Below are 27,046 nucleotides of genomic sequence, written 5' to 3' on the forward strand. Positions count from 1 at the left end.
GCACCTGAAAAGGGTTTATATCCATATATATCTAATGAAACAATAGAAATTTATGCTGAGTTTGCAAGCCATCTGAAAGAAGGAATCGTATATATACCAGTGAAGCCTAAAAGGAAGTTACAAGAACTTTATAGTATGTAAAACTCAAAATGAATTACAAGCTTGGCTTATGTAGCAAGGAACCAAATAATGAAGTTACAAGGAAAGAGGTAATTATGTTCCAAATAATCTAATATGGAGTCTGTATATTACCTAGCAAATGGCTCAGTCATGGAATCAGCATTTGTGGAATCTGTATAAATGGAACTATCATATAGTGAACTACTATATGCTGCTGCAAACCTATCTCTACTTTCTTCTGTCAATCCATAATTTCTTCCTTGATCCCTTGACAACTCCATTTCCAAACACTGTTTTAGCTCAGATAACACAAAATCCATGGTGGCTCTTTGTTGAGAGGTTCTAGTGGTGCATGTCATAGCTATTCCGAAAGCTTTCCCAATTGAACTCATATTGAAATCTCCTTCCATTCTTTGATCTACAACACTTGCTATATTCCCTTTCTGGAGCTCAGGACCCACCCAGTGCACAATGTGGATTCGTTCATCACTTCTTATGACTGCAGGTTGGCCTGTGATCAGTTCCAGTAGTACTACCCCGAAACTATAGACGTCGCTTTTTTCATTCAACTTGTGAGAACTGTAGTACCTGGAGACAACAAGCAGCAATTCAGCATTATATCATATTCTCACATAAACAAAATGCTAATGAAATGTGAAACATGAGACATACTCTGGGTCTAGATAACCTGCTGTCCCCATAACTGTGGATTCCACATCGGTTTCATTATCGTTGGAATAAACCTTAGAAAGACCAAAATCTGCTATCTTAGCTTCCAAGTCTTCACTTAAGAGAATGTTGGCAGTCTTCACATCTCTGTGTACAATGGGTGGCTTGCAGCCATGGTGCAAGTACTCTAGCCCTGTAGCCAAAATTTCACAATCTGTGTAAATGCGAGGGAAATTAGAAAAAATTAATGAATGGCATTTGTCTAGGATCACTAACCTTGTGCAGCATCTATGGCGATGCGAAGTCTCAATTCCCAAGTCATACTTGAGCTTTTAACTGCAACCATAAATTGTGACAATAAGTTGTTTGCTGATGTTCACTACATATCTATAAGTTAGCCTAGCTAGCCTGATGTAACATGGATTAGCTACCTGAGAGATAATCTTTAAGGTTCCCATTAGGCATGTACTCGTATATAAGAGCCAAGTTATCAGCATCATCACAGTATCCAACAAATGAAGCCAAATTTCTGTGATGGATTCTCATAAGGAGCTCAGCCTGCAAATCAGATTTTAGTTCATCAAATCCAAAATCAATCAGTCCAGCTTTTCAAGGAATTCTAATCAACAAACCTCAGCTTGGAACTCCCTTGGTCCTTGAGTTGATGATGGAGAAAGCATTTTGACTGCAACTTGGTTGCCATCTTTCATGTAGCCATGGTACACAGTCCCAAATCCTCCTTTTCCGATTTCAGTGTTGAAATTTTTGGTGATTTCTACAACCTCATCATAATTGAATTGGCACTTCCTTGATGCAACAGGAATGCCTTCTTTCTTAAAGGTTTCTAGTCCTTCTGTGGCTAAAGTAGCAAAAAATGAAATGTGTGCTCAAAATTTGAGGAAGGTTCGTGTTCACTCATTGTTTGCCAATCATATAAAGTAACATGGTAACATTACAGTTACAGAAGTAACAAATGATAAAAAAAAAAACTAATTAAGTACCTGATTTCTCTTTTGTTCTCAGTTTCCATACAACTATGAGACCTGTAAGGACTACTATTGCTGATAATAATGATCCAACTATTGGGGCAACAATTTTCTTCTTTTCTTTGCATGAATCTGAGCCGCAAACATTTTGACTATCCACACTGAATTGCAGGAAATGACAGGTAGATATCACTTGGTTGGGATCATGAACCACGTACTTCTGTTATTGCATAAATTAATAAGAAGCAAGTTTCTTTGATGGAGATAAGAAGCTGTACCTCAGTACAAGTTTTCCATCATCTGATCTTTCCTTAAGTGCATTTGGAACAAAACCAGACAATTGATTCCCTGTCAAATTCCTGAATTTCAATTATTAGTGATATAGATCTAGCAGATCGAGCTATATATGAGTATTCCATGTAATCACAAGTCACTTACAGAGTCTTGAGAGATTTTAGTTCTTCTAGAAATGCAGGCACTGGTCCGGTTAAGTTATTGTTCGACAAGTCCCTGGGACAAATTAAGCACTTGATTGATTAGTAGGTTACTGCTGAGTCTTATATATATAGATTTGGGAATAAGTAACACATACAAGGATTCCAATGCTGAAAGCTGGGCAATGGAAGCAGCTATAATCCCACTCAAATTACTTGAGGTCAAGTTCCTATTCACAATAAAAGTAATTATGCTTAGAATAGATACATTACAGAAAGAGGAAATAGTGCATTACTGCTAGTAAACTAAAAACTCACAGGGAAATAATCCGAGGAACTGAAACGTTGTAGTTGCAATTTAGACCTTCCCAAGAGAAATTGTTAGGCGCACAGGGATCACCGGCCCATATTTTCTTAATTTGATACGTGGTTTTGACATTCATGATTGCATCAACTGCATTTATGAAGACCATAAAATAAATAAAAATGTGACAAACATTACTGAATAGAGATAGCAATATTGAGAAGAAAACAAAAAAAAACGTACTATCTTCGGTATAAGTTGGTGATTCAACCAGCTGCATGACTCTGTAAATCTCAACCGCATTGAAAATCGGTGGAAGCATCGAGTTTTCTGCCTTTGATATAGAAATATGGTGATCTTTTCCCACAAAAGCTTTTGAATTAGATAATATGTCTGCATATAAGTAACGAGGCACAAATTGTCCAAACAATGGAGCACCATTCCAAGATATGTTCAACTTTCTTGATTGGTTTTTCTCTAGATGCTCCACTTCAGAAAAGTACATATAAACATAAAACTGAGCATCCGAGTCAGTTGTGCTCCAATACAGCTCCAAAGGTTCACTTCCATTCCGAGGCCTAGCTGCAGTCTTGATTACTTCATAAGGTACTCTATATCCATTTTCATCAGTAGTAATTGGTGAAGAAGTTCTCACCGAATCCCATGAAGGAGAGATGTAATTAGACCAAACGCGGTCATAAACATCTTCTGCATACCTACCTGTTCCATTGCTTGATCCAATGTCTAGTCTTTGAACTAGTACTAATGATGCATTAGTCCCAAACTCAGTACTGTAGGTTGAGCTGTTAAGTGGTCTAAGTTCTAATGCCGAAATGAAAGGAGTTCCTAAACCTTTGTTCAGAAGACAAACATGTATGATATCGGATTGTGCAAAGCCAACAATCTCCTTTGTGACAAAATCAGAAGCATTTCCAAATGTCACCACAGACCAGAAGTTGACATCAAGATACAGATCAAACTCAGGTAGTTGGTCCTTTCCATCATAGTTTCCATACAAGAAAGAAGCTCTGATTAGGTTCAAGCTGCCTTTCCCAGCTTCAGGTTTCAAAGTGTAGCAGTTTTTGTTTCCTTGAGGAAAACTCTTGAGGTCTGAGGCAGGCAATGGCAGATTGGGATTGTTTGGATACATGTATTCAGATGATATGTTCTGGCTTATCCCTGTGTCTATGAAATTGTCATCTGGGGAGTAAGTTATATTGGTATCCGGATCTTCATACAACTTCGAGGGAGCTCCACAATCGATGCTTATGAAGGCTAAACAAGAACAAAAGCACCAAATAAGAAGTAGAAACTGCAGAATGAGCTAACCCGAGTTTTAATTATGATTGCTATTATGTGTATAAAACTACAAAAACCCATATATAGCTTTATTCAACAATAAGCAAGAACAAGAACAATATCATCTCTGAATGAAATGCTAACCTATCCGGCGCTGCGCATGAACTGAGCTTGCAGAGATCAGAAACAGGAGGAGGGCAACTCTAGCTGACATTTTCACATCTCTTTCCATGTCTTTGTGCCTAGGAATCTGATAATGAAGAAAGTAGATTGCTTCCTAAAACTTGAAAAAGTTAAAGCCACAAAACTATTATACCTAAATAACATTCATGTACATATGTGAATCTTCAATGGCTAACTGGAGAGTTTGACCAACTTATCTCAGGTCAATCTATGAACTGGTAACTAGGACGACTAGCCACATATTGAGTTCACATACATGGAGAGTTGGTGGCTGCATATATTCTCAATATTTTGTAGAATTCCTTCTAATTTACTTATACTCTATAGGTTTAGTGAATATTTATTTAGATTAGTTTAGTAAACACAAATATTCAAGCCGACAAGAGAAAAGAAAATTGAGAGACGCAACTACTTTTCTGCAAATCAAAAAGAGCAAAGTAGGTGGAGCTAGTGTCAAAATTTTGCAGTCAACTTGCATATAATTGTAATCAAAGAAAATAGAAGAAGAATAGTTAGTCAAAGCTTATCCAGGAAAAGCATATAAATAATAAACAGTAAAAAACTGTGTGCTTATTACAGATGCTGAAATAGCAGATAGACTCATAGACATGGTTAGCATAAAAAATTGGGGGTGCACATTCAACTGGTGGCTATTGATCTGCTTGCATTGTTTTGTTACAGTGAGTACGTGACATACCAATATTCTTCCATTGTTTACAGCCCCCTGAAAAATAACATTTCATTTGTATAATTTTTAGATCATGATGAAGAACAAAGGAAATGAGTAATTAACATCACTGCATTTAAGATTCTACAGTTCAAAATCACCAAATTAGTCCGGTTGTTAATCGGAGAAGCCATTGATTACGAGATCATACACATTTCGCACCAACTCTTGTATCTCATTGTTCTTAATCAACATGAAATTTAGTTTCAACATACAACTTAAAACTTTTACATGACCACTTCATCTTACCCTCAACTCTTCATTGTTTTTTTTTTCTAGACAAAGCAACTCTTCATTCTCTTTAGTTCACAAGAAATTGAGAAGTTGTAAAGCCATATATTACTTACCCTAAAATCAAATAAAAATCTCAAATCTTTGGACCCATCGTTCTGCACTTCTGTGACTAACTGACTATACTGCCATTTGTCTCCTTCCGACAGGAAACGACATGTCGTATGCACAAGGGTATCGCAGTAACTTCATATAAACGCGGCCATTTTCGAAATAAATAATAAATATTTCCCGCCAGTCTCTAGAGCCTTCATTTCAGAATTGGGGAAAACGTGGAGTGGCTTCTTCAACAAAGCCCCAGAGTCGTCTTCTAGATCCAGCTCGCTACTATGGTATTTCTCTCTCTCTCTCTCTCTCTCTCTCTCCTTCAATTTCAATTCCGCTGTGCTATTACTCTCTTCAAATCACTCGTAAATCCTAGGCTCAGATCCCTAACTTCTTAACCTAATTACGCTCATTAGGTTACTGAGAAAATTACCCCAAACAACACGTATATTGCTTAATTCCTAAATCGATTTGAAATTGAGCGATTTTTCGCTGATATATACTCAGATTTTTGAATTTCATAGCGGTTTTTTTGGTATATATAATCACGAATTTGGTGTATCTCTATTTTGATTGTGGTTCAGTCGAAGAAGAGAGGGCTTTCGTTGGAGGAGAAGCGCGAGAAGATGCTCCAGATCTTCTACGATTCTCAGGACTTCTTTCTTGTCAGTGTTATTGTGATTTCGTCGAAGCGATTACCTTTTAAAGTTGCAACTGATTTTGCAGTTGTATTTGTTTTTGGATGTGTTTGCATGACTGTGTGTTGGTTTTGGTGGTTTTAGCTGAAGGAGCTTGAGAAGTCGGGACCGAAGAAAGGTGTTATTTCTCAGTCTGTGAAAGATGTGATTCAGAGTTTGGTGGATGATGACCTTGTTTTCAAGGACAAGATTGGAACCTCTGTGAGTAGATGCTTCTGTGCTGCGCGAATTTGCGGAGCTTGTTTGATCGAAGAGATTGTACATTATGCTTGTTTTGTTTATCTCAGAGATTTGTAATGAGTGTGATTTTAACGTTTTCAGGTGTACTTTTGGAGTCTCCCTAGCTCTGCTGGGAATCAGGTGAGACTTGATGGTTAATCTTGTACTTTTGTAGGGTTGTTCTTAAATATATACGAGTGTATTTAGAATATTGTGCTGTGGCTTTTGGCAGCTAAGGACTTTGTATAGCAGACTTGAATCTGAACTACAAAGTAGTAAGACGCGGCATGTTGAACTTGTCGAACAGTGTAATGAACTGAAGAAGGGACGAGAGGAATCTGTGAGTTGTTTTAAGCTGTATCTATTTCAAGAGCTTGAACTATACTTTGCGTTGTTAGACTGTTTTTTGTGTGGCTATCATGGATATGAATCTCAAGTTTTTACCAGGATGAACGAGAGGAGGCCTTAGCTGAGCTAAAAGAGATTGAGTTAAAGTACAATAAGCTGAAGGTTGGAGTCATTTCTGAACTTTTTGGGATGCATCAAGTACTATGAATAATTTGATCAACTTTGTGACTGGATTCTGTTGTAATTTTCAGGAAGAGATGGGGCAGTATGCAGATAATGATCCAGCTGCCTTGGAAGCAATGAGTAAGGATTGCTTTTGATTCCTTCCAACAATATTAGAACAATTAACAACTTTCGGTGTTACAGCTACCGGTAGTAACTGACCATATTGTAATTTTGTTGGCAGAGAATGCAATTGAAGTTGCCCATGCAGCAGCTAATCGATGGACAGGTATGACCTTGACAGCTTGATGGACAAATTGAAATCCAGAGACTTTGGACCCTTGTGGTTTCTGAAGACTTAACTAACCATGGTTTTATATAATTCTGCAGACAACATCTTCACAGTGCGTCAATGGTGCTCAAATAACTTCCAGTCAGCCAAAGAGCAGCTTGAACACATGTATAAGGAGGTAAAGTATATATATCTTTGTTTTGTCAACTGAAACCACATGCGGCAATTGAATCTCTTCATCTAGTTTCCTGCCTTTTCTCTTTCCTCTAAGACATTGCTTTCTAATTCTGAATGCAGGTTGGAATAACAGAAGACTTTGACTATCTCGAGATGTCACCAGTTCCACTGAGCTCAGTTGGTGATTAGATGCTGATGTAATAGGACTTCTGCAGTCTTTATATAGTATGACATAATATAAACTACAGAATATTTACTGATGTTCGTAGTACATTTCTAAGTTTGCACTCGAATGCTGCTGTATCGATTATCCTTATGAAAACGTTTTTATAAGGCGCATATTTGAATGCTTGGTAGGATCATGGAAGGATTCAGTCAGGTCTTATCAGGTGGTGATAAAGATTGAAATATCATAACTGTTGTTTTACAGATAGATTTGAACATATTCTATTGTGTCTGTCATTTTTGCAGGTACTCAAAAGTTTAGAACCTTCTATTATGAAGAAGGTAAGCTTCAAAATCCGTTTATTCCAACTTTTTGCTGTTAGATGTGGGATCTGTGTCAGTTATATTCTTTTATATATTAATTTAATGATACCAGGCCAACAGCTCAATCATTTTTTGAACTTGAAAATTCAAAATAATAGAGAATATATACCACTACAGTCATATTATTCAGTTACAACTAGGAATCCGGATTATTCCATGTGAGGGATACCAATTCATTTGTTGAGGTCCAGCTTAAACAGCTCGACAATACCTGGAGGTTTAACGTGCAGTTGATCTCGGCCGTAAACGTGGCATCATCAGCACCATTGGTTTTAGAGTTTACCTGTTAATTAGCATTTAGCACTAATTATAAGCCAGAGTGGCTCTTGTAGGGCTTGCTGTGGTCGTGTCCCTTGTCTTCCTCCTTGAGTCGTTTCTCCTTATAAATTTGAGAGGTAGAGAGTTGCAGCCATCCACATTTTCGTAGAGATATTGTGTCGAAGAAGAGGCACCGAAATCATATAGAATCAAGTATGGAGATGCCAAGACGTCCCTATTTTGTCATGGCTATTTTCTGTGCAGTCATCATTTCTCTTCTGCTGCCTTCCATCAATGCTCAAAGCCTCGCACCAGCTCCCTCCCCCACGAGTGATGGTTTGTTATCTTTCTCTTTCGTTGTCTCTCAGTTACATGATCCGTTATAACTTGTCAAGTGACAGAAAGCTAGAAAATGAAAACATGGATTTTGTGTTTGACATCAATTTTAAACTTGTGCTTTTGCAGGGGTAGCCGTCGATCAAGGAATTGCCTACGCCCTAATGGCGTTTGCTTTGGTGCTCACCTATATCATTCACTGATGGAGCTTCTTTTAGGGGATGAAAGTATAGGAGATTGTTCTTGGGCTGTGGCTAGCTATGTCTAAATTCTTGTTGATTTGTTATCACCATTTTTATCAGTTCCCATTCTTTTTAAATTGAAGGATAATTTTCTTCATTTCTGCATAATGCACAAGCATACCAATCAATGTCACCAAATAATAACCAGTCTATGACAACGTGAGGGACCAAATTGACCAGACAACGTGTTTGCCACTGCACTTGAGGCAACTAGGAACTATGTGCTGTTTTCCTCTTGCAGTTGCAAGAACGTAGCCTTAACTTTGTAGTCCAATATAGTGGTTGAATAATCGTCAAGATCACCAAAAAGGTGAAAAACGACATGTAACCGGATCATCCTTGAATGAAGACGTAATAGACACACAGAGCATCTAATATGACTTCTTTTCAATGAGTTTAGGTTCAACAATGGATCGTTAATGTACGTGCCGTGAGGTATAATTGCTACATCACCACGTCAAGGTGATGGTAACCAGTCACAAACTCAAAAGACCAAGACTTAAATCACTTGATAGTCAAGTCCAACTGGAAATGGAAAGAAAACAGTCTTCTTGAAGTTGAATGACTAGATTTCAAAGATCATTTAGAACAAACGACTAAGTAATATCACAAAATAGCGCTATTCATTAATGCAGAACACTGAACGTATGTTCCAAAAGAAGTTGAAGATGTAAAAAGAAAAAGGGAAGAATCCAGATACCGAGAATACAGGTTTCAAAGGGGAATTTTGTGTGAACTTATGCCCACCTTTATATACAATCTGTTTAATAATGAGCCACAAAGCAATCTGGATACACGAGAAAGAGCAGAAATCTCCATCATGAAATCATACCAATTCTTTACATAGATTCGTTCGGTTCCATTCCATATAAGGCGTACCTGCACAATCCTAACAAACAAAATCAACTCTTTAACTCAAAAAAAAAAAAGATGAACCGAATCAAAGTTTTGATCTTAATAGATACAACATTATAAGGAAAAACTCGAGATAACACTAAGAAATGGACCTGCTTATAGTGCCATCTCAGCCTGCAGAGCAGCCAGTTCCTCTTCTTCGGCAGTACGCTTCTGTGGAACAGGACGTGTTGGTTGCCTTCCTGCTGGGACCTGCACTGGAGCTGCAGGAGCTGTAGTTGCAGGCTGGAGAAGTTGTTCTTCCAACTCGGCACCTTCCAGCTCTTCAAGTTCTGCTTCCAGTTCATCCTGCGACATAAAGATTGTCTCAACATCTGAAGAGATGCTAATTGAATACAACACACAAACAATATGTCCCTTTCAGGGATAAATGAAAGGCATAAGATGATAAAAACCTCATCAAAATCAGCAGCTGAACCCAGTGGAGTAGACAAAGCTTCCTGTATCTGTTTCATGTTCTCAGTCTGCTCATTAATCTCATCCATGGTCTTGTCCACGTCATCTATGTTCCTGCATATGTAATCCATTTTGTTGTCAGTAAAACCTATAATTCTAAAATCAAGTTAATTTACTAGCTTCTGGTAAGGAGTTAAAAGCTAGGGTAGACAATGTCATATAAATAAAGAGATCCATACGATTAGCAGGATTTTTGTTCTTCCATTTACATATGTAAGAGGTACGTTTCCAATAAGACTATTATCAAGTTCAGATGTTGATTAACCGTCGATCACACAATAGGATTTACTTTCAGCTATAAGAATCTGAATGAGTAGATTAAAGCGTAAAGTTCAGCATACTATCAAAGCCAAATTTTGAATGAGCAAATATGATTAAATAAACAAAATAGAGGCTACATACGTTGCTTTTTGCATTGCCTTCATGGCAGCTGCTCCGGTTCTCAAGGCATCCACAGTTTCAGTAGTGGCTTTTGCACCTTCTAGCATTATCATCTGCAAAAAACAACACATGTTCTATGTCAATACAACAAAACTATATCCATCAAGAACCAAAAGTTCAAATAATATAAACTCATCAAGAGATGACTGAGAGAAAGCATAGTTTCAATTTCCAACATCACCTGATCATGGATTCGCAGTTGGAAGTTTCCAAGCTGCTCTATTTGCTGTTCGTACAGCTTCTTCCTCTTCAAACATTGTATAGCAGCTGCAAACAAAAAAAGAGCACAAGTGAGTCGGTCACATATGACTAGAATTTGAGAAGTTACAGAATAGACATCTAAAATTTGACTCCAAATATATAGTCCTTCTCAATGATCCAAAACTTAACAGACACAATCTAGAAAGGTCATAGTAACATCATTTGCACATTACATCAACCTAAGAACTAGTATGTTAGATTGCATAGCATTAATTTCAGGCCCAAACAAGATTTAGGCACTGAATACAACATTAACATCATAAGACAGTCTCCATCAATATACAAACTTTCTTTAGAGTAGCGAAAAATGTGTTTAAGACTAACAATTAGTAATTTAAACTTCGATTATAATGTAGAGAAATCAGGAACCAGTCGACGCTAACAAGTGTAGCATAAATTACTGAGCTCAAAATCAAGCGTGAAATGTAAAAAAGAAACATCAACAAGAAGGTTTACGCAGCACGCATACATCTTTTATTCTTGGCTCTGCTGAATTCCTTGGCCCTATCAACTTCGCCGGCAGCCTTCTTCTGTAGCACCTTCTCCTTCTTCTCAAGCATTTCAAGCGTCTGCACGATTACAAAAACAGAATCACAATCCAATCTCACTCCGAAAATCGGCACGAAAATTAATCACTCCACAATCCACATACAATTCTTCACTCCAACCACACAATCCGATCGCATCAACAATCCAAATTGCATCAATCAAAGCCTACACTAGCAAATCCCAATCGAAACTCAGACCGAAAAATCGAAGAAGAAAAGAGATGATCGTACCTCATTTAGCTTGTCTAAGGTGGTGAGAGCGCTGGACTCCGTTTTCGGTTTTCCGAATAGCCTGGTAAACATGGTTGCTTATCTCCGATTACCGACTCCGCTCAATCGTTCTGCAACCAAAACTTCAACGCGGGATGAGAAAACCTAACCCGATAATCAGTTCCGGCAAATCAAAGATCGAGTAGAAATTAAATTGAAATAAAAGAGAGAGAGATAAGGCTGGTGATCGGCGCGTGTGTAGGAATCGGTACCTGGGGATTTGCGGCGAGGTTGAGGAAAGAGGGGGGATCGGATTAGGGTTTAGAAGAGAAGAGAGGTAAGGATCCGGCGAGATGAAGCCCCCCAATTGTTCGCCGCTTAAAATTTGGGGGAGAAAATTAGAATTGAAATTATGATTGGGGATGGATTTCTTAGCCGTGTTGCGCTGGAGAGAAGGAGAATGGAAGCTGCTGTTTTGCCTGTTCTGATATTTTTGTCCCTGATTGGAGTAGTGAGTTTCCACGTGGCGGATGATGGGCGTGTGGGTCCCAGTCTGGCACAACAAGACTGGTGCTCTGCGTCGCGTGGGATTATTGGTACGTCGGCGGAAGGGATTATATACGACGTTGTATTTCTCTTACTTATAATGATCATTTATATCAATTGTATGCCCTTTTATATTGTTGGTCAAGAAATGGCAAATCCAATAATATGTGCGATAATCAAGTTGGAAAACAAGGAAACAATTACGTCATAAATAGATTGAGTGATATATTAATGAAGTAACTTCAAGAAACACATTTAACATAAAATCATAGTGTTACAAGGCTAGCTTAGCTTAGCTAGGGTTTTTCTATTTTCACATGCATGGAATATCCACAACGACAAACCGGACATGAGTCTTATAGTTCTCAAGCTAGCATCGCACACTCATCGTCTTCCTCATACTCTCTCAAACAAAGAACACACTCTATGCCGTGAAATTTGATGTCTTCGATATCTTGTCGGTGATGAAATACTTTGTAAAATTCATCCCTTTCAACTTCCAGCAGCTTCTGCTACTTTTCTAGTTCTTGTTCTAATTGTGGTGGATTATTTGTTGTTGGCAGCGTGCTGGTATCAATATCATGGATGATTTCATCATTAATTCCATAACATATAACTTTGAAACATGTCTCCAAAACTAAGATACAAACAATTAGAGCAAGTTCACCGGTTGAAAATTTGATGACTCAGGTTATCAGCCACGTAGGCATGATAACCTAGGTCTTCACATTTCATCACCCACACAAATTTACACTCACTCAATTTTAATCTAACCGGTGATATAATACCCAATATTACCCATTTTTTAAATATTTTTATAAAACATATATCTATATGAAAAAAATCATGAAATAAATAAGATAATAATATGAAAAATTACCAATGGGCAAAAACAAATTATAACAAACCTTTTGGTAGAAATAATATTCTTGGTTTAGCATAATTTTTTCAATATTTACATAATTTAAAGTCATATAAACCATTTTTACATTGTGTTAAATAACCTAAAAAGTATTATATACAATTAATAAAATCGTAAAAACCACATGACAACCTAGGTCATTATCCAAACTAGTAGAAGCTGCAGTGATCCATAATGACCCAGGTCACACATATAAATCAGGTCATAACCCCCACAATGACTCGACAGGCGAACTTACTCTAAGAATCAGAAAACAATAATTAATATATGCATGACACTAACACCGCGATCGACATCGTATAACTTAATCAAATATTAAGTAATTCTTTGAGCTCGAGCTCGAGATAGAAAATAGTGAATGACTAAGCTTCTCACTTATGAAACCAGTTGATATGCATAGGAAACTAATGCACGGGTTGCTAATATATAGTTTCTGATATTTAGTTTTCTACATAGTTACAATGTAGGAAATCCAATTTCTCTATGTAATTTGGATTATGACGTACTTGCTAGTATGCAGGGCATGTATCCTATACGTGACACTCTTAGTCATTAAAAATAATTTATATTCATGGCTCATCGTGTATTTATATAATTTTCTTTAATATATGCCTTTTAAACGGTATGCTGTTTAGGTACTTAAGCCTCGAGTATCTCCAACAGTTCCTATAAAACCTAAATAATCTCTATTATAGAGGAAAAACATCAATTTTTAACTAAAACAGCTTCTATAAACCGTTATTTATAATAATAAAAATGAGAAGAGAGAAACAAAATCTCAACCAATATTTAAAAATTATTTTTTACCAAAATAAATTCACTTTTTGTCCTAAAAATAATAAAAAAAATTTATCTAGTATTTATATAAATTATAACATTATAAGAAATTAATTTAATTTAATTTTCATTTAATTTTATTTTTTAAAAAATATTGTATTTAATTTTATATAATAGAATAGATTAGCTGTCGAAGCCTTTTTTTTATATATAGAAATTTGATATTTTCATTATTTATAATATAGAATTTTAAGAAGAACCGTTTTAATAACCCGCACGTGTTCCTGTTTTTACGTTAAAACTAGTGCCTGTCCCATTCTGATTCTGATCATATCACATTTCCTCAACTCCTTCCGATCTTCTCCAATTCAACTCTAAACTTGATATCAATGTCTTCCCCCAAATGGGTCTCTTTGATTTTCATAGTCTCTATGTTTACGCCACTACCCATTTCCTCAAACCAATCTGTGAGCCCAGAACTGGAGCTGGCTCAAATCCCAGGTATGTTTCTTGAACACGCCAAAAGAACCGAGCTTTTTGATCGGATGGTGAGTTTCAGAAGGAGAATCCATGAAAACCCAGAGCTCTGTTACGAGGAATTTGAAACCAGTAAGGTTATTAGAGATGAACTTGACCGGTTGGGGATCACTTACAGATACCCTGTGGCTGAAACCGGCGTTGTTGGCCTCGTTGGGACTGGTGGGCCGCCCTTTGTTGCAATCAGAGCTGACATGGATGCTCTGGCTATGCAGGTTTTAGTCACAAGTGTCAAGCTTTTTGAGTTTCTGATATGTTTTTTAGTACACGTTTGAAGCTTTTTTACTTACTGTTGCTTGTTATTGTCAACTGGTCAGTGTTGTAGACAGTTGAGATTGTGTTTTCTACTGTTGGTTTTGAGGTTCGTATAGATTGAAGTAATTGATGAAAAGTGTTTGCTTACTGTATTTGGTGACTGTGGCAGGAGAGTGTGGAGTGGGAGCACAAGAGTAAAGTTCCAGGGAAGATGCATGGATGTGGACATGATGCTCATGTTGCCATGCTTCTTGGAGCTGCTAGTTTACTTCAAGGGTTTCGCCACAAATTACAGGTCTCCTTCCGGGTCTGGATTCAATTGAATACATGCATTTTATGTAGAAGATTGGTTTCCATGTAAAGTTGTTTTTTTTTCGGATGGTCTGAATGTTTGTTTTACTAGCTAACTTCGTTGGTTGAACTAGTTCATATGTTCAATTTGAACTTTAATGCTATATATATCAGATATGAGTTTGAAAGTACTAGCTTTATAATTGTCAGGTTTGTAAAATTCCAGTGTATGAGCATATGGAGGTTAGTTTAGGGAGATTGTTAGGCTTTGTGTCTGTTACATCAAGATCCTGGTCTAGCTGTTTACCCGAAGTCTATACCAAGTTACCAACCCGTTATATCATCTATGTGCCTGTGAGTAACTTTTAACTCTCTGTTATACTAAAGATCAATAGGAAATGACCTCTCACAGTGAAATTAACAGACTTTTAGAGTTCATAATGGAACTGCAATTTGATGTGGCCAGCCATAACAGTTAGTATACTGTACTTTGCGCATTCTCTAAGTAAGCTGCTTGGCTAATAAGTATGACACTTGAACAATGTCAAGGATTATATCTTATTTTTTCTTGAAGAAAGCTCTTTAAGTTGTTTCTTGTTTTCATATAGGGGACTGTTCTTCTTGTTTTCCAACCAGCTGAAGAAGGAGGCGCAGGAGCAAAGAAAATGATAGAGGAAGGGGTGTTGGAGCATGTCAGTGCCATCTTTGGATTGCATGTTGCTTCTGAGCACCCCATTGGTTCAGTGGCCTCCAGGCCTGGCCCTATTTTGGCTGCCAGTGGATTTTTTGAAGCAGTAATAAGTGGGAAGGGGGGTCATGCTGCAATTCCGCAACACTCAATAGATCCAATCTTGGCTGCTTCCAATGTTATTGTTAGTCTGCAACATATTGTTTCACGTGAAGCTGATCCCTTAGATTCACAGGTTTGCTTGTGTTGTCTCTAATTCCTTTTAGGCCACTGGCAAGTCTCTATTCCCCTTCTATTGCAACTTGATTCAAATACATGTATATGTAGTTCATGTGTGATAGTGTTAGTCTAAAGCATCTTGTTTCACTTTGCAAGTAGTATGTGGAATCTTAATTCCCTTAATTTCTTCATGTGTGTGGGGTAATGGTAATATACAGAACAAACATAAAACCAGTATTCAATGTAGATCAGTGTCTTTGGGATGCTTTTATCATATTTATGTTATCATATAGACTTTCCAACTTTTTAAATTTAATCACTTGAGTAAAAGTTCTCCCGAGATCGAGTTTTCCTTCTCTAATATAGAATGCAATGAAAGATAATTCAATTTCCTGCCACCCTAAGCCTGAAGCGTGCTATATGTCAATGAAGGAAACAGGCAGTACTTTTATCCAAGCTACTGTCACTTATATGCTTCTGAGGGCCCTCTTTGCCAGCAGAGCTCTATTTATGCTGTATCCATCCAGTTACATGAAAGAATATCTTGCAGGTTGTGACTGTTGGAAAATTCCAAGGAGGTGGTGCATTTAATGTTATTCCAGATTCCGTCACAGTTGGTGGTACCTTCAGGGCATTTTCAAAGGATAGCTTTATCCAACTTAAGCAAAGGATTGAAGAGGTATGCTTTTCTGCAACATCCTGGGTGCTGATTTTGAGAATATTATGTGTTTATATAATTTCCATTATAGATTATCTCTCAGAAATGTTAATCTATACAACATGAGTTAGCAGGTCATTACTAGACAAGCCAGTGTTCAGAGGTGCAATGCGACTGTCTCGTTCAATGAAATCGCGCAGCCCTTTTACCCTGCAACTGTAAATGACAAAGATCTGCATGAGTACTTCCAGAAAGTTGCGGGTGATTTGCTGGGCCCTCAGAATGTATTTGAGAAGCAACCACTGATGGGGGCAGAAGATTTCTCATTCTATCAAGAAGTCATTCCAGGGTACTTCTTCTTTCTTGGTATGAAGAATGACACTCAAGGACAGTTGAAACCAATGCATTCACCATATTTCAGAGTAAATGAAGATGTGCTTCCATATGGAGCTGCATTCCATGCATCACTTGCCACCAGGTACCTCCTCGAAAACCAACCGGTATCTACTTCAATGTCAGACAAAAAGACAGAATCTACCTCAATGAAGGGGAACTCTCATGATGAACTCTGAAATGAAAGGATGATTAGGGTCGATAGAAAAGGTTCTTCTCTCGTGTAAAATGATTTTGATTCGCATTTTCCAGCTGTAAAACTGAGTGATATAAATAATTTCAGCTAACTGGTTGATGTTATAACTTATAAGTGATTATATAGGAACTATCATCACTTTAAGGCCTAAAAGTTGAGGAATGATTTTGTAACTTTGTTACAATATTGCAACTTCAGTGTACAGTAGTCTGTCCTGAAATATCACCAACGATCTCTGTTTTAGGATCGCTCGTGTACAAGTCCAGTGCATTACTAAACTTGTTATTCTAATCTGTAGTGAAGTTAGGGAATGGAACGGTAGAATAAATTTGCAATCTGTTCATTGTGTTGTGATATTAAGTGAATTTGTAATCTCTTCATTATGTTGTGACGTTATTGAATCTCTCCAAGCTGATGCATCAAGCAGTAAATATTTACCGTGGAATGAGGTTCGTACATACATTAATTTGATCTGATGTTTTGTGTCAGTCTTCATTCAAGGAGATCGAGGTCTAGTTATTCATATGCCTGCATATGTTAATATGATCTGATGTTGTGTTTTAGTCTTCCCTCCCACCAGCAAATTTTACTGCATTTTCTAGGACTAGAAAGACATACACTACTGTCGTTGCAACTAGACCAACTAACAAGCAGCAACTTAAATTATTTGAAAAGAATATGTGATTACCCTTACCCTTCATTATCTCCCTCACACAACTCCTGTAGAATATCGCATCTGAATATGCTTAAGAAGGGGAGACTACAGATAATTATCGTATCAAATTGCAAATTATTGTGTTGTGAGCAGAAAGTATCACCAACTGACATTGCTATAAGCACTCAATAACTCACATAATGTAAGTTGAAAAGACGAGAGACCCTGTAATATATGAAAATTTGGATCACCAGTCCTTGCCAGTGCCCTCCCACCACTCAATAATTCCGGATAGGTCATACTTAGAAGGACCTTAAGTTTTCAAGTCATACTTGGAAGGATCTTAAGCTTTCAGTAGCCAAGAGCCCAAGACTGAAAGAGATGATTGGGAACTAATGATCATACATCTAAAATTTAAGAGTTCAAAACAACAAAAAGATAACTGATCAAAGGGAGAAAAACATTAGCTGATTTCTTGAAATAAATCATTAACTCACTCCATGACAATTACATAAGAGATACCACATGAAGGCAACAGAATAACAAAATTACACCAAGCATTTCAGTTCATACTTATGGAAAAAAAAACTATAAAATGCCACTACCATCTAATTTAGCTGCTGCAAACTCTTTACTCAAAGTGTTAAGAACTTCGGCTGTTGGCTTGAGGAATTCACACTCATCAATGTCAGCTTGAAGAATCTCCAAACCCTTCTCCATTGTGGCAGCATCACAAAACTCAAGTACCCTTATAGTGGTACTTGAGCTGCGAAGCACTCCGAATACATGAAATGCAACCAAACCACCTAACTTACTAGCACCCAACTTGCTTTCAATTTTTGACCTCAGATCTCTTTCACCTTCAACACTATAATGCACACCCTTAGTGACACATAGCAGATTACTCATCAAATATTGTTCAAAATAGATATGAGAAGTGGCAAGAATTTGCATGACGTGTGAGATAGAATAGAATACAATCTGACATCCCTTGTGGAAAACCGCACCAATTACGATCCCAGCGGTCGATGAGTCGCGAATACTAGACAACGTTCGCCAAGCACAAAAGATTCTTCTTATCTGTGGGAAACTTGTTATCTTTCATTAGAGGATCCACAAATTCAGACACATATTCCTCTCCTGATCCCACTGCAGCTACCCAATTTTTTGTTTGGATCACAGTTACCTCATTTGCAACATGAATAACCACAGGTCCAATTGCATCAAAGCCACAAAAGAATGAGTTAACCCGGAAGCGCTGACCCTTGTTGATCGGATTCTCCCTCCAAGCAGCAACATGTTCTTCACACAGTCTTGACTTTGTGGATATCATCATCCGCTCTGAGTGCTGGTTTAACCTTAATTTGTTACTGAAGGATCAAGCAGCGACGACACGCCACATGATGCCATAAGAATGAAATCGTTGATTTTGATCAATTTGTTATAGTCTCCAGAAAGAATAAGTCCCTCCAAAAGTTTGTCTCCGATCATTAAGATTTTTTCCTTGGTCAAGACCCCCAGCTTGAACCTGCAGATTAATTGGAGTATCAAGAAGTCAGCATATAGAATTCATCCATCTTAAAAGACACACATGGAAGAATTCAACAACTTGCAGTTTCGCGTAGATAGATAACAAAGACCTATTAGCTTAAATTAGCAGTATGCCTGAGATAGCAAAGACATATTAGAACTAAGAACGAATGAACTTACCTCTGGGTCCTGTCCTAAAGAGTTTTGGAAGATACACGGCTCATCATAGCCGTGATATGAAGTCCAGCCAGCTGCTTCCTTTGCAGAATTCCCACATTGCGAACCAACTGGTCCATGAAACAAAACCACAAACAAGGTTAAAACCCCAGAACCTACGAGTGAAAAATGAATGGTAAAAAAGTCAAAATACCTGGTCGGAGTATGCTGCTGCTGCTGCCGACATTGAGAAACCCTGCATGCGCGTCTGTTTTCAAACTAATGCCCAAAACAATACACGTCCAGTTATTTTTTATAGAAAAAAGTATAAATAAACAATCGCTTCGCCCAATTTCGCAGAATAGAGAAAAACCTAGAAATCACAATTCGACGACAGACATGGCTTCCATAACCGCTGAGCAATCGTGAAATCAAATCGCCCAATGGTCCTAAAATCGAATCGCTCAAGGGTATGCTCTTCTTTAAATCGTTGACAACAAATCATTCATTAGATGCATGTGTGTTGATTAGTATGAATGATAGCTCTTCTTTTTTCGTTGGCCATTAGATGTATGCGCGTTGATTATTATGATGGTATCAATCATTAGCTCACAGTACTATTACCACAAACAAACAGGTGGCAAGGTACCTGCTGCTGCTGCTGAGCCTTCACGAGAAGAAGAACCAATTAGCACCAAGCCGGACGAGGATCCATCTTCCAACAAGGGTATGCTTTGTTTGTTTCTTTGGTTGAGATTTTATTTTCGTTTTAGAGAGTGATTAGCACTGAAATTGAAGTTATCAAAACAGATGCATGCCTGCTTTAATTAAACCTTGTTTTTTTTTTTGTACCTGATTGGATCCACAATCAAGTAACTAACAATGTTATAATGAAACTGCAGGCACCAGAGGGAGGGAACTACATGGTATGGCTCTCTTTTACCTCAAGTCCTTTTCCTCCCTCTATGGCTAATGCTGTAATGCATTATTTTTGATACTTCAGTAGTATATTACACTCTAATTTTGAATGTCATTTGTTCTTCTCCTTCTTTTATTTTTTTAGATTATTTTGTGGATCATGTTCTTAGTATCCCCCTTCCTGATTTCCATGAAATACCGGCCCCAGGTATGCTTTTAATATTTAGTTTCTATCACCTGGACTTTGCTTCTGGTTCAATTCCCGGCTCATTTTCTGATGTTTTGTGCCTTTCCAATTGCAGTTTTTAAGGAGGGTAGGAATCTCATTATGTCCTCTTCATCCTCCTAAGAAGGGTACGTGTATGCACCATTTGATTGAACTTGCAGTAAATTAATTACAGTAAAAATACTCTGCTCCTTTTCTCATGTTTGTTTTTCACCTTTCCAATTGCAGACGGTAAGGTTCGAGGAATGCCCCTATTTTGTTCTGAAGAGCCCAATTGATCCTCCTAAAGAAGATAGTGACTCATGTTCCAGGCATCGCCGTATAGACGTTCATGGATATTGCTTGTCAAGTGGTGCATCTTATTTTTATATTGTTGGTTAATGTAATTGTCATCTATAACTGAGACATCAATACTGACTGTGTTCTAAGGATTTGAAATTACATACTCTGATAATAAGACATGTTTCTAGTTCATGTCATTGTTATCCTACTTTTCATGTCAAGCAAGGATAACATGAAAACATCCTATACCACTCTATGGCTCCGGCTCTGGCTCCAACATTAGCTATCAGAACAACTTTGTTTTTCTTCTGAACTAACAATTAGTGTCACTAATCAAAGAGGGAAAGCATTATTAGCTGCTGATTTTCTTGATAAAATATATTGTAGTTGTTAATTGGAATGTAGTTAGTTGTTAATCGCGGAGGTTTGCAACGTTCTCTCAGTTTAGCCAAGCCTAATCATAGAAGTTTTACCAAGATTTTCAAGCACTTTTGGACATGCTTCAAGCCAAGGATAACGGATGATTCAGATCAAAATCGATTGCAGCAAAATAAGAGAAACAAGGCGGCTCAACCAAGAGAGGAAGTAAGACTCCAGAACGTGTACAGGGTTCTCCCAGTTCTGCAATGAGTCCGTCCGTACGTGATGAATGTCTAAGAGAGGCCATCCTCTACTGCAATAAGTCAGGAAAACCATTATTGGATGTTATTCCAAGTTAGGGCGAATAGTTGTTGATAATAATGTGACTCCATAGTGACCTAGAATTCCTAGAAACTGTATATGGACATGATGTTTTGCTTATAAAATTTTCAGCGTGGTGATTTCCCAAAACATTGAGGTGTCTAATGTATGAAAACTCCATGAATTTTGAATTTTTGATGCTTAACGGTTCTTATCATTGCCCACGAATTTTAGTAGAATTTGTTTGTATTATATTCCAAGATTAAAAAAGATTTGTTGTATTCTTCTTCTACAAAGATTTGTATTTATTAACCACGGGATGTGGTGTAGTGGTTTCGATGAGTAAACCCAGAAAAAGAGATCGCTGTGAATTTTTGACAGCAAAAATAGGAAGAGAAAATGGTGTCCAGGTCGTGAGCAAGAAATAGAGTGTTTCAACGTAATTTTCAAAATAGACGCAGGACAATATTGGAAAATAGACATATTTCATTTAAAATAAACTGTAGCTCCTTGTTTTTTTCAAAAAGCAGCTCCCAAAATCTCTAAATCGTAACTTCTCAATATCAGCTTCCACAAGAATCGATTTTGACTAAAAGCAGTTTTTCAGAGTTTTACCAAACACCACATTTTGAATCCAAGAGTAGAAGCAGCTGAAAAGCATTCTCAAACTGGGCCTAAGACTCCTTCCTGCTCTCCCATATTCTCCAAACCATCAGCCAGAAAAGTCTATATTCCTTCCTAAGTATTTCCACTAAAGCTCAATTCTTTTCAATTCAGTTATTTTTTTTTTCTCAATTCACTTTGTTGTAGTAGGTTAATGAATTGAGGAAATGATGCAAGTGGGCTTGTTAAGATGGTTGTTATGGAGGCAGATTCAAGTGATATGATGGGTACTGTGATTGTCCTGCAGTCATCTCTCTGTGTAAACAAATACTTGGCGACACTACATCAATGTCGCCGATGCCAGAACTCCTTTGAATGTAATTATTTTGCTCTCAGATTTCTGGTTTATATAGCTCGATCAGTAGTACCATTTATTCTACATGAACACTAACTCTGCCAAGTGCCAATTCATGCAATACAGGTTGTGAGGTTGATGAAGTTGGTTTGTTCTATTAAGAATTGTGTTTGCATGTTTATAGTGTATCTATGATTGCCTCCTTTATTAATTTTTTTAGAAAACAATAATTGAATTCGTTGAACGGCTTCTTATGAAGTGTTTTCATTGGTTTCGATCAGGTTCTTCTCGTCTTGAAGAAATACTAGGAGCTTTGTCGCAGCCAAAACTCATACCTGCATGAAAATATTTGATCATTTTGATGAGTCTCTTGATCGCTAGACTAATCTCCGAGACGGTCAATATAGCAGATGTCATTAAATTCTGAGATAACGAGTCTGCATTTTTGGACAAGATATTGCAAGATTTTGAAACAATAGTCTTTCGTCCTTGCAAATTCGACCCACCCTCCGCTTAGGCCGCACTTATTTGGAATATACACTCCTATAAATTCATTTCCTTTCTTGTCCACGAGCTTAATGTCGCACTACACTACACTCAATTTTCATCTCTATGTGTAAACAAATACATTTGCACTACACCAGTGCTGCTCAAATACATTGTTACCTCATTCTTGGCCCTTGTAATCATTCAGTCTATCATCAATAAACTTGTTTTACTTCTCTATCTATTGATGGGTAATTTGATACAGTTCGTTTTTTTATCGGTACATCAGTATTAATTAAAGAAACAGTATTTATGAACCCGCCAAACAACAGTTTCCTTTTTTTCCCATGCTAATAATAATTATAACTAAATGTAAAAAAATAAAATTGTAAAAAAAGATCAGGATAGCATGATTTGAAAACCAACTGCCCTAACATATATTTCTCCCTCCCGACCTCTCCTTCATGTCTCCCACACTCCTGTTTTATTCAGACTCTTATTCACAACAAACTCTTTTAATTTATCTTCTTAAACAAGTTCATATAGCCTGCAAAAATTTATTTCAAATTATTATATTGTTATTGCTCAAAGATTTGGCTTGAGAAAACATTTGTTTGCAATGGAGTACATGTTATGACTGATTGTCAAGAACAAGCCAATCGAGAATATCAAAGTAAGATTCTTTTTTTTGTTCTTCTACTGAATATCAACATCGATTCTAATAACTTAATTGCATGTCATCGGTTAATTTTGAAAATTCTGATTTCATCAATTTGAGTTATTCTATTTTTTTAATCTCTGAGAGATTTCTTAATAATGTTTTGAGACCTTCTTAATTTGAATGCGACCTTTCCGCAAGCTCATCGCACGTGTATAAAGGCTAGTTAATAATTGATAGCGGTGCGAAAACTAAAACCGAAGATACTTATCATACGACCGGCACGTGTGGAAGAACACTAAAAGTTTCAACTATTAATATCTCACATTTTCTTTATTATTTTAAGTAATAGAATTTCCCATATTGTTTTCCAGTTCATGCCCAATATTCAAGTAAATGTAGGAGTAGGACTACTGAGAGACACCCATATATTCAGGTATCTACGCTTTTGAATTGTTAATTCATTCTGAAGAAAGTTCGCAGTAGAAAACCCATATAGTCCCAAGTCCAAGTTTTTACGCGTCTAAAACCAACGGAGAGCGAGTTGGAGAGACCAAACACGGTTACACAGATACTGTGTTGAAAACTTTGAAACCCAAACTGAGAGAGATAGAGATGAAGAAGCTGGCCAGAACATTCAGGAAGTCTGAGAACGATGACTTCTCTCTTCCTACTCGCGACGACCCGGCTCCTATGGACACCCAAGGTCATCATCTCGATCTCTCTCGCTTCTTACTCTCCTTCATTAACTGCTCGACCCAATTCTTAATGGGTTCTTTTGTTTCTTTGATTTCGCAGAACAAGAGGAACTGGTTCGATCCTTCGAGAGGAGCCAAGCTCAACAGAGTCGTTTCTGGAGGGTATTGTATTATATGCTCAGTTCATTCATTCATTCTGTACATTCTTTATTTCATTGTGTATTGGCAACTATGGACTACTTTCTTAATGTTTTTCTTGTCTGTGGTAGGCTTTTTTTGCATCACTTCTCTTCTGCTACGCTTCGTTTCTTATGCACTCAATCCATCAGCAGGTTTCGTCTCCATGGGAACTGGTAGGAGTATTGCATATGTCGTTTTATACTAGTAGTGAATGAGATACATCTCAATTACTAATAAAATTTCAGTGTCTTTAGTATTGTTCGTGGAATTGGATCCTCTGACACTTTTATCATTTAGAAGTTTCTTTAAATTATATTAAGGAAGGATATTTTTGGTTTGTGTTTTGAATTTGTTAGTAAGATTTTCTCAGCTGTTATCTTTTGTTGCTTACAGCGTTATCATGCTTACTTCATGGAGGAGGTGGACTCGTGGATAATTATATCTGCAGGTGTTTTTTCCGTATACTTATCATCAGCTGGTGTTACATTCGAAGTGCTGTGTTAGCATTGTGATTCTTTTTACCCCTGTGAAATCGCTTTATGTGGTACTTAAGTTAGTTTTGTAGGAAGAGGCAATATATATGCGTGCCAATGGTCTTGATGTTTATTACCATTTAGTTACTATGTATAGATGTATTTTCTTGATACTTTATTGATTGAGATGAGACATGTAACAATTTAGCTATTAAATAACTTGCAGATTGGCTAGCTGTGGTAGCATGTTCATTAGCAATCATAGGATTAGTTCGTAATTCAAAGCATCACAGGCGATGGATGTGGTCCTCATTCCTTATCGCCATCATAGTTGCAGTTTTCTGGTTGTATTACATGTTAAGGTATGTTTTTTTGTAAACCATAAAGTTGCATTCAATTGTTTAATCCGTATTGCAACTCATTCTCTTTTCCTCACTACAACCAGCCATTTTGACAAATCAACACAAGTTAGAAATGAGCAATCAGATGATTCAGATCCAATGAAAATTTCACTGGCAGTATACGAATGTCTAATTTCTTTTCCTCACTTACCCTTAATTTGTTACCTGGGACAGAGGCTCTAAATCAGTAAATCCATTTGTCTTTTTAGAAATAGAATATAAGTTGCAATTCGATTTTTTGACCAGCCTATCTGTGTTGTACATGGCTACACATGCAGTGTTATTATTCCATTGTCATATCTAAAATACTCATACACTTCCCGTTCTAAAGAATAATGCATATTTGAGACACCAACTTGTTTTCATTGAGCATATAAACTTTGCAGATTGCCAAGGTTCCGCTGGGATGTAATCTGGCTTCCATTTGGACCTATAAGGTGTGTTAAATGTCCTTCATATCCTTCAAGTTGTCCACATACATTTTTCTTCAAATTTATTCACAAATGGAAATGTACATTGGAGTTGCAGTGGTGCCGGACTCTGTCTATATGTGGATCATTTGCTACTGGAGTCATTAGAAGAGATAAGAAAACTTCGAGGCTATATGTACGCTTATAAAGCCAGCTGAATCACCTTGGTCGTAATTTTGCTTACATTATATGTATAAAATCACATCAACATGGAGTAGGCTTCAATTTTGGATCTGGTGCAGGAATAGAAGCACGTCAATCTTTGCTATCACTAGGGGGTGGATGTAAGTATACTCAGGATGTGGTATGTAACAGAGAGGAAGCTTCTAATTTTATGGTTTTTTGCTCATGATTACAGTATTCTGGGAGGAAACTTGTCCTACGAGTTATGACAACCAATCTGTCACCATATACTCTCAAATTTATGAAACAATTGCTTTGTCTGTGCAATTTAATGGAATTAGTTGATTTATTATAACTTTTTTCTTTATTTTTCAAAATTCTTGTGTATACATCAATTCAATTCTGACGACTGTGACCAGATACTAAATTAGGGGCAACAGGCTCCAGCCAAATGAAAGTAGGACATAAAACCCAACCTATATATAAACTTGCATTCCAGGAACTAAGTTAAGAGTTCTTAATGTAGTCGGTACTTGGTCTGGATAGGAAGTAATTGGAGCAAAATATGAGGAAGAGGGGTAAGAAAAACTTAAGATTAAAGGAGAAAGAGGAGGCTGTTAGAATTACCAGTGCTGATATTGAAGGTTTAAGAAGAGTTTCGAGACAAGAATATCTGAAAAAAAGAGTGAAAAAGAAACTGGATGAGATGAAGGATGATGTAGAAGATGAGGATTACTTATTCGATGGTGTGAAGCTCACTGAAGCTGAAAAACGGGAGTTAAGTTACAAGACGCAAATATTGAAAGCTTGTATCCACCATCAATAATTCCCATTTTTCGTTTGTAATTTTTTTTTCATTGAATTACTTGACTTTCATTCTAAAAACGAAGGTGTGAAGGAACTTTGTAGGGAGAGACTCATCTTGGATCAAAACGCTGAACTTTGTTGTGGAGCTGTGAACTCTATTGATACTTTCTAATTCGTCAAGTGACAAAATAAAATTGTCAATTAACTGGGGTGATCGCTAGTGTGAATTGAAAGATTAAGCCGAGACTGACAGTTGGACTAGTGCTGTTCGAGTGGGGGGATTGCGAACCCAGCTGTGAAAGTTTACGTTGTAAATGGTAACTGAAGTCGGGCATCAAGCCATCAACAATTTGATGCAGATTATCAAATAGATTCCACGTTACCATCCATTCATCAATATTCAGCTCACTTTCGTTTTGTGAACCCTCAGGTGCCATTGTATCTGGCACATCCATATCTTTCCAAGGATTCAGCAGTTTCCCGTGGCTGCATTATCTTATTGACTATCAAAGTTCATTTGATTGAACCAAAGGTGTTGGTGCAAACTCTTGGCAGTTACACACGATACTATAAGCACCATTGTGGGCATCAGTTCTTGCCTACCCCTGTAAATCAAAGATGCATTGTGCAAGACAATTAAGCCTCAAAAAAAATTTTAAAGTCACAAACTGATTTACAAGATTACTTTTTCA

At 37.2% G+C, this 27,046-nt stretch overlaps 6 protein-coding genes across 9 annotated transcripts; 4 read left to right on the top strand and 2 right to left on the bottom strand.

Moving 5' to 3' along the window:
* Positions 1 to 107: 107 nt before the first annotated feature.
* LOC126796777 (probable LRR receptor-like serine/threonine-protein kinase At4g29180) lies at positions 108 to 4,282 on the bottom strand. The gene is made up of 12 exons (XM_050523531.1): positions 3,957 to 4,282; positions 2,757 to 3,788; positions 2,528 to 2,663; positions 2,368 to 2,439; positions 2,214 to 2,285; positions 2,054 to 2,134; positions 1,791 to 1,936; positions 1,422 to 1,648; positions 1,221 to 1,347; positions 1,066 to 1,125; positions 793 to 982; positions 108 to 708 (listed from the first exon to the last, which is right to left on the bottom strand). The coding sequence occupies exons 1-12, from the start codon at positions 4,042 to 4,044 to the stop codon at positions 249 to 251; spliced, it is 2,691 nt and encodes an 896-aa protein (XP_050379488.1). The 5' UTR covers positions 4,045 to 4,282; the 3' UTR covers positions 108 to 248.
* A 997-nt stretch (positions 4,283 to 5,279) lies between these two features.
* On the top strand, positions 5,280 to 7,243 carry LOC126791063 (meiotic nuclear division protein 1 homolog). The gene is made up of 10 exons (XM_050517465.1): positions 5,280 to 5,345; positions 5,643 to 5,723; positions 5,841 to 5,957; positions 6,078 to 6,116; positions 6,208 to 6,315; positions 6,423 to 6,485; positions 6,575 to 6,626; positions 6,730 to 6,774; positions 6,876 to 6,955; positions 7,075 to 7,243. Exons 1-10 carry the CDS (start codon positions 5,343 to 5,345, stop codon positions 7,141 to 7,143), a joined length of 657 nt encoding a protein of 218 aa, XP_050373422.1. The 5' UTR covers positions 5,280 to 5,342; the 3' UTR covers positions 7,144 to 7,243.
* A 1,702-nt stretch (positions 7,244 to 8,945) lies between these two features.
* Positions 8,946 to 11,621, bottom strand: LOC126794812 (vacuolar protein sorting-associated protein 32 homolog 2). Of its 4 annotated transcripts, none has more exons than XM_050521702.1 (8): positions 11,443 to 11,621; positions 11,192 to 11,313; positions 10,882 to 10,981; positions 10,333 to 10,418; positions 10,113 to 10,204; positions 9,650 to 9,764; positions 9,347 to 9,542; positions 8,946 to 9,228 (listed from the first exon to the last, which is right to left on the bottom strand). In XM_050521702.1, exons 2-7 carry the CDS (start codon positions 11,261 to 11,263, stop codon positions 9,351 to 9,353), a joined length of 657 nt encoding a protein of 218 aa, XP_050377659.1. In that variant the 5' UTR covers positions 11,264 to 11,313; positions 11,443 to 11,621; the 3' UTR covers positions 8,946 to 9,228; positions 9,347 to 9,350. The 4 variants fall into 4 exon arrangements, with proteins under 4 accessions (XP_050377659.1, XP_050377800.1, XP_050377730.1 ...); XM_050521843.1 differs by having other exon boundaries at positions 8,946 to 9,218; positions 11,192 to 11,301; positions 11,443 to 11,620; XM_050521773.1 differs by having other exon boundaries at positions 8,946 to 9,218; positions 11,192 to 11,335; positions 11,443 to 11,620.
* Positions 11,622 to 13,735: 2,114 nt separating this feature from the next.
* On the top strand, positions 13,736 to 16,881 carry LOC126794713 (IAA-amino acid hydrolase ILR1-like 4). The gene is made up of 5 exons (XM_050521517.1): positions 13,736 to 14,167; positions 14,377 to 14,502; positions 15,107 to 15,421; positions 15,956 to 16,084; positions 16,198 to 16,881. Exons 1-5 carry the CDS (start codon positions 13,805 to 13,807, stop codon positions 16,633 to 16,635), a joined length of 1,371 nt encoding a protein of 456 aa, XP_050377474.1. The 5' UTR covers positions 13,736 to 13,804; the 3' UTR covers positions 16,636 to 16,881.
* A 2,460-nt stretch (positions 16,882 to 19,341) lies between these two features.
* Positions 19,342 to 20,863, top strand: LOC126797710 (uncharacterized). The gene is made up of 6 exons (XM_050524415.1): positions 19,342 to 19,463; positions 19,631 to 19,720; positions 19,896 to 19,919; positions 20,057 to 20,119; positions 20,214 to 20,265; positions 20,366 to 20,863. The coding sequence occupies exons 1-6, from the start codon at positions 19,437 to 19,439 to the stop codon at positions 20,413 to 20,415; spliced, it is 306 nt and encodes a 101-aa protein (XP_050380372.1). The 5' UTR covers positions 19,342 to 19,436; the 3' UTR covers positions 20,416 to 20,863.
* A 2,851-nt stretch (positions 20,864 to 23,714) lies between these two features.
* On the top strand, positions 23,715 to 25,874 carry LOC126805127 (uncharacterized). Its single transcript, XM_050532235.1, has 7 exons — positions 23,715 to 23,908; positions 24,001 to 24,062; positions 24,170 to 24,253; positions 24,474 to 24,528; positions 24,780 to 24,915; positions 25,341 to 25,391; positions 25,483 to 25,874. The coding sequence occupies exons 1-7, from the start codon at positions 23,818 to 23,820 to the stop codon at positions 25,580 to 25,582; spliced, it is 579 nt and encodes a 192-aa protein (XP_050388192.1). The 5' UTR covers positions 23,715 to 23,817; the 3' UTR covers positions 25,583 to 25,874.
* The last annotated feature ends 1,172 nt before the right edge of the window (positions 25,875 to 27,046 follow it).

The sequence above is a fragment of the Argentina anserina genome, chromosome 1 (genome assembly GCF_933775445.1).
Source record: "Argentina anserina chromosome 1, drPotAnse1.1, whole genome shotgun sequence".
NCBI classification, from domain to species: domain Eukaryota; kingdom Viridiplantae; phylum Streptophyta; class Magnoliopsida; order Rosales; family Rosaceae; genus Argentina; species Argentina anserina.

What these genes read in the sequence shown, in the direction of transcription:
- LOC126796777 (XM_050523531.1), bottom strand. Translation starts at nt 4,044, where the DNA reads ATGGAAAGAGATGTGAAAATGTCAGCTAGAGTTGCCCTCCTCCTGTTT. An exon ending in TCATGCGCAGCGCCGGATAG is followed by an intron (nt 3,789 to 3,956) that starts GTTAGCATTTCA and finishes GTTCTTGTTTAG; the next exon opens with CCTTCATAAGCATCGATTGT. An exon ending in CCTTAAAGATTATCTCTCAG is followed by an intron (nt 1,126 to 1,220) that starts GTAGCTAATCCA and finishes TTATGGTTGCAG; the next exon opens with TTAAAAGCTCAAGTATGACT.
- LOC126791063 (XM_050517465.1), top strand. An exon ending in ATTCTCAGGACTTCTTTCTT is followed by an intron (nt 5,724 to 5,840) that starts GTCAGTGTTATT and finishes TGGTGGTTTTAG; the next exon opens with CTGAAGGAGCTTGAGAAGTC. An exon ending in CTAGCTCTGCTGGGAATCAG is followed by an intron (nt 6,117 to 6,207) that starts GTGAGACTTGAT and finishes GGCTTTTGGCAG; the next exon opens with CTAAGGACTTTGTATAGCAG.
- LOC126794812 (XM_050521702.1), bottom strand. Translation starts at nt 11,263, where the DNA reads ATGTTTACCAGGCTATTCGGAAAACCGAAAACGGAGTCCAGCGCTCTC. An exon ending in CCTTAGACAAGCTAAATGAG is followed by an intron (nt 10,982 to 11,191) that starts GTACGATCATCT and finishes GTAATCGTGCAG; the next exon opens with ACGCTTGAAATGCTTGAGAA. An exon ending in AAGGCAATGCAAAAAGCAAC is followed by an intron (nt 9,765 to 10,112) that starts GTATGTAGCCTC and finishes TTACATATGCAG; the next exon opens with GAACATAGATGACGTGGACA.
- LOC126794713 (XM_050521517.1), top strand. Translation starts at nt 13,805, where the DNA reads ATGTCTTCCCCCAAATGGGTCTCTTTGATTTTCATAGTCTCTATGTTT. An exon ending in TGGATGCTCTGGCTATGCAG is followed by an intron (nt 14,168 to 14,376) that starts GTTTTAGTCACA and finishes TGACTGTGGCAG; the next exon opens with GAGAGTGTGGAGTGGGAGCA. An exon ending in GGTTTCGCCACAAATTACAG is followed by an intron (nt 14,503 to 15,106) that starts GTCTCCTTCCGG and finishes GTTTTCATATAG; the next exon opens with GGGACTGTTCTTCTTGTTTT.
- LOC126797710 (XM_050524415.1), top strand. Translation starts at nt 19,437, where the DNA reads ATGGTCCTAAAATCGAATCGCTCAAGG. An exon ending in GGATCCATCTTCCAACAAGG is followed by an intron (nt 19,721 to 19,895) that starts GTATGCTTTGTT and finishes ATGAAACTGCAG; the next exon opens with GCACCAGAGGGAGGGAACTA. An exon ending in TCTTCATCCTCCTAAGAAGG is followed by an intron (nt 20,266 to 20,365) that starts GTACGTGTATGC and finishes TTCCAATTGCAG; the next exon opens with ACGGTAAGGTTCGAGGAATG.
- LOC126805127 (XM_050532235.1), top strand. Translation starts at nt 23,818, where the DNA reads ATGAAGAAGCTGGCCAGAACATTCAGGAAGTCTGAGAACGATGACTTC. An exon ending in GGCTCCTATGGACACCCAAG is followed by an intron (nt 23,909 to 24,000) that starts GTCATCATCTCG and finishes TTGATTTCGCAG; the next exon opens with AACAAGAGGAACTGGTTCGA. An exon ending in TGGTTGTATTACATGTTAAG is followed by an intron (nt 24,916 to 25,340) that starts GTATGTTTTTTT and finishes TAAACTTTGCAG; the next exon opens with ATTGCCAAGGTTCCGCTGGG.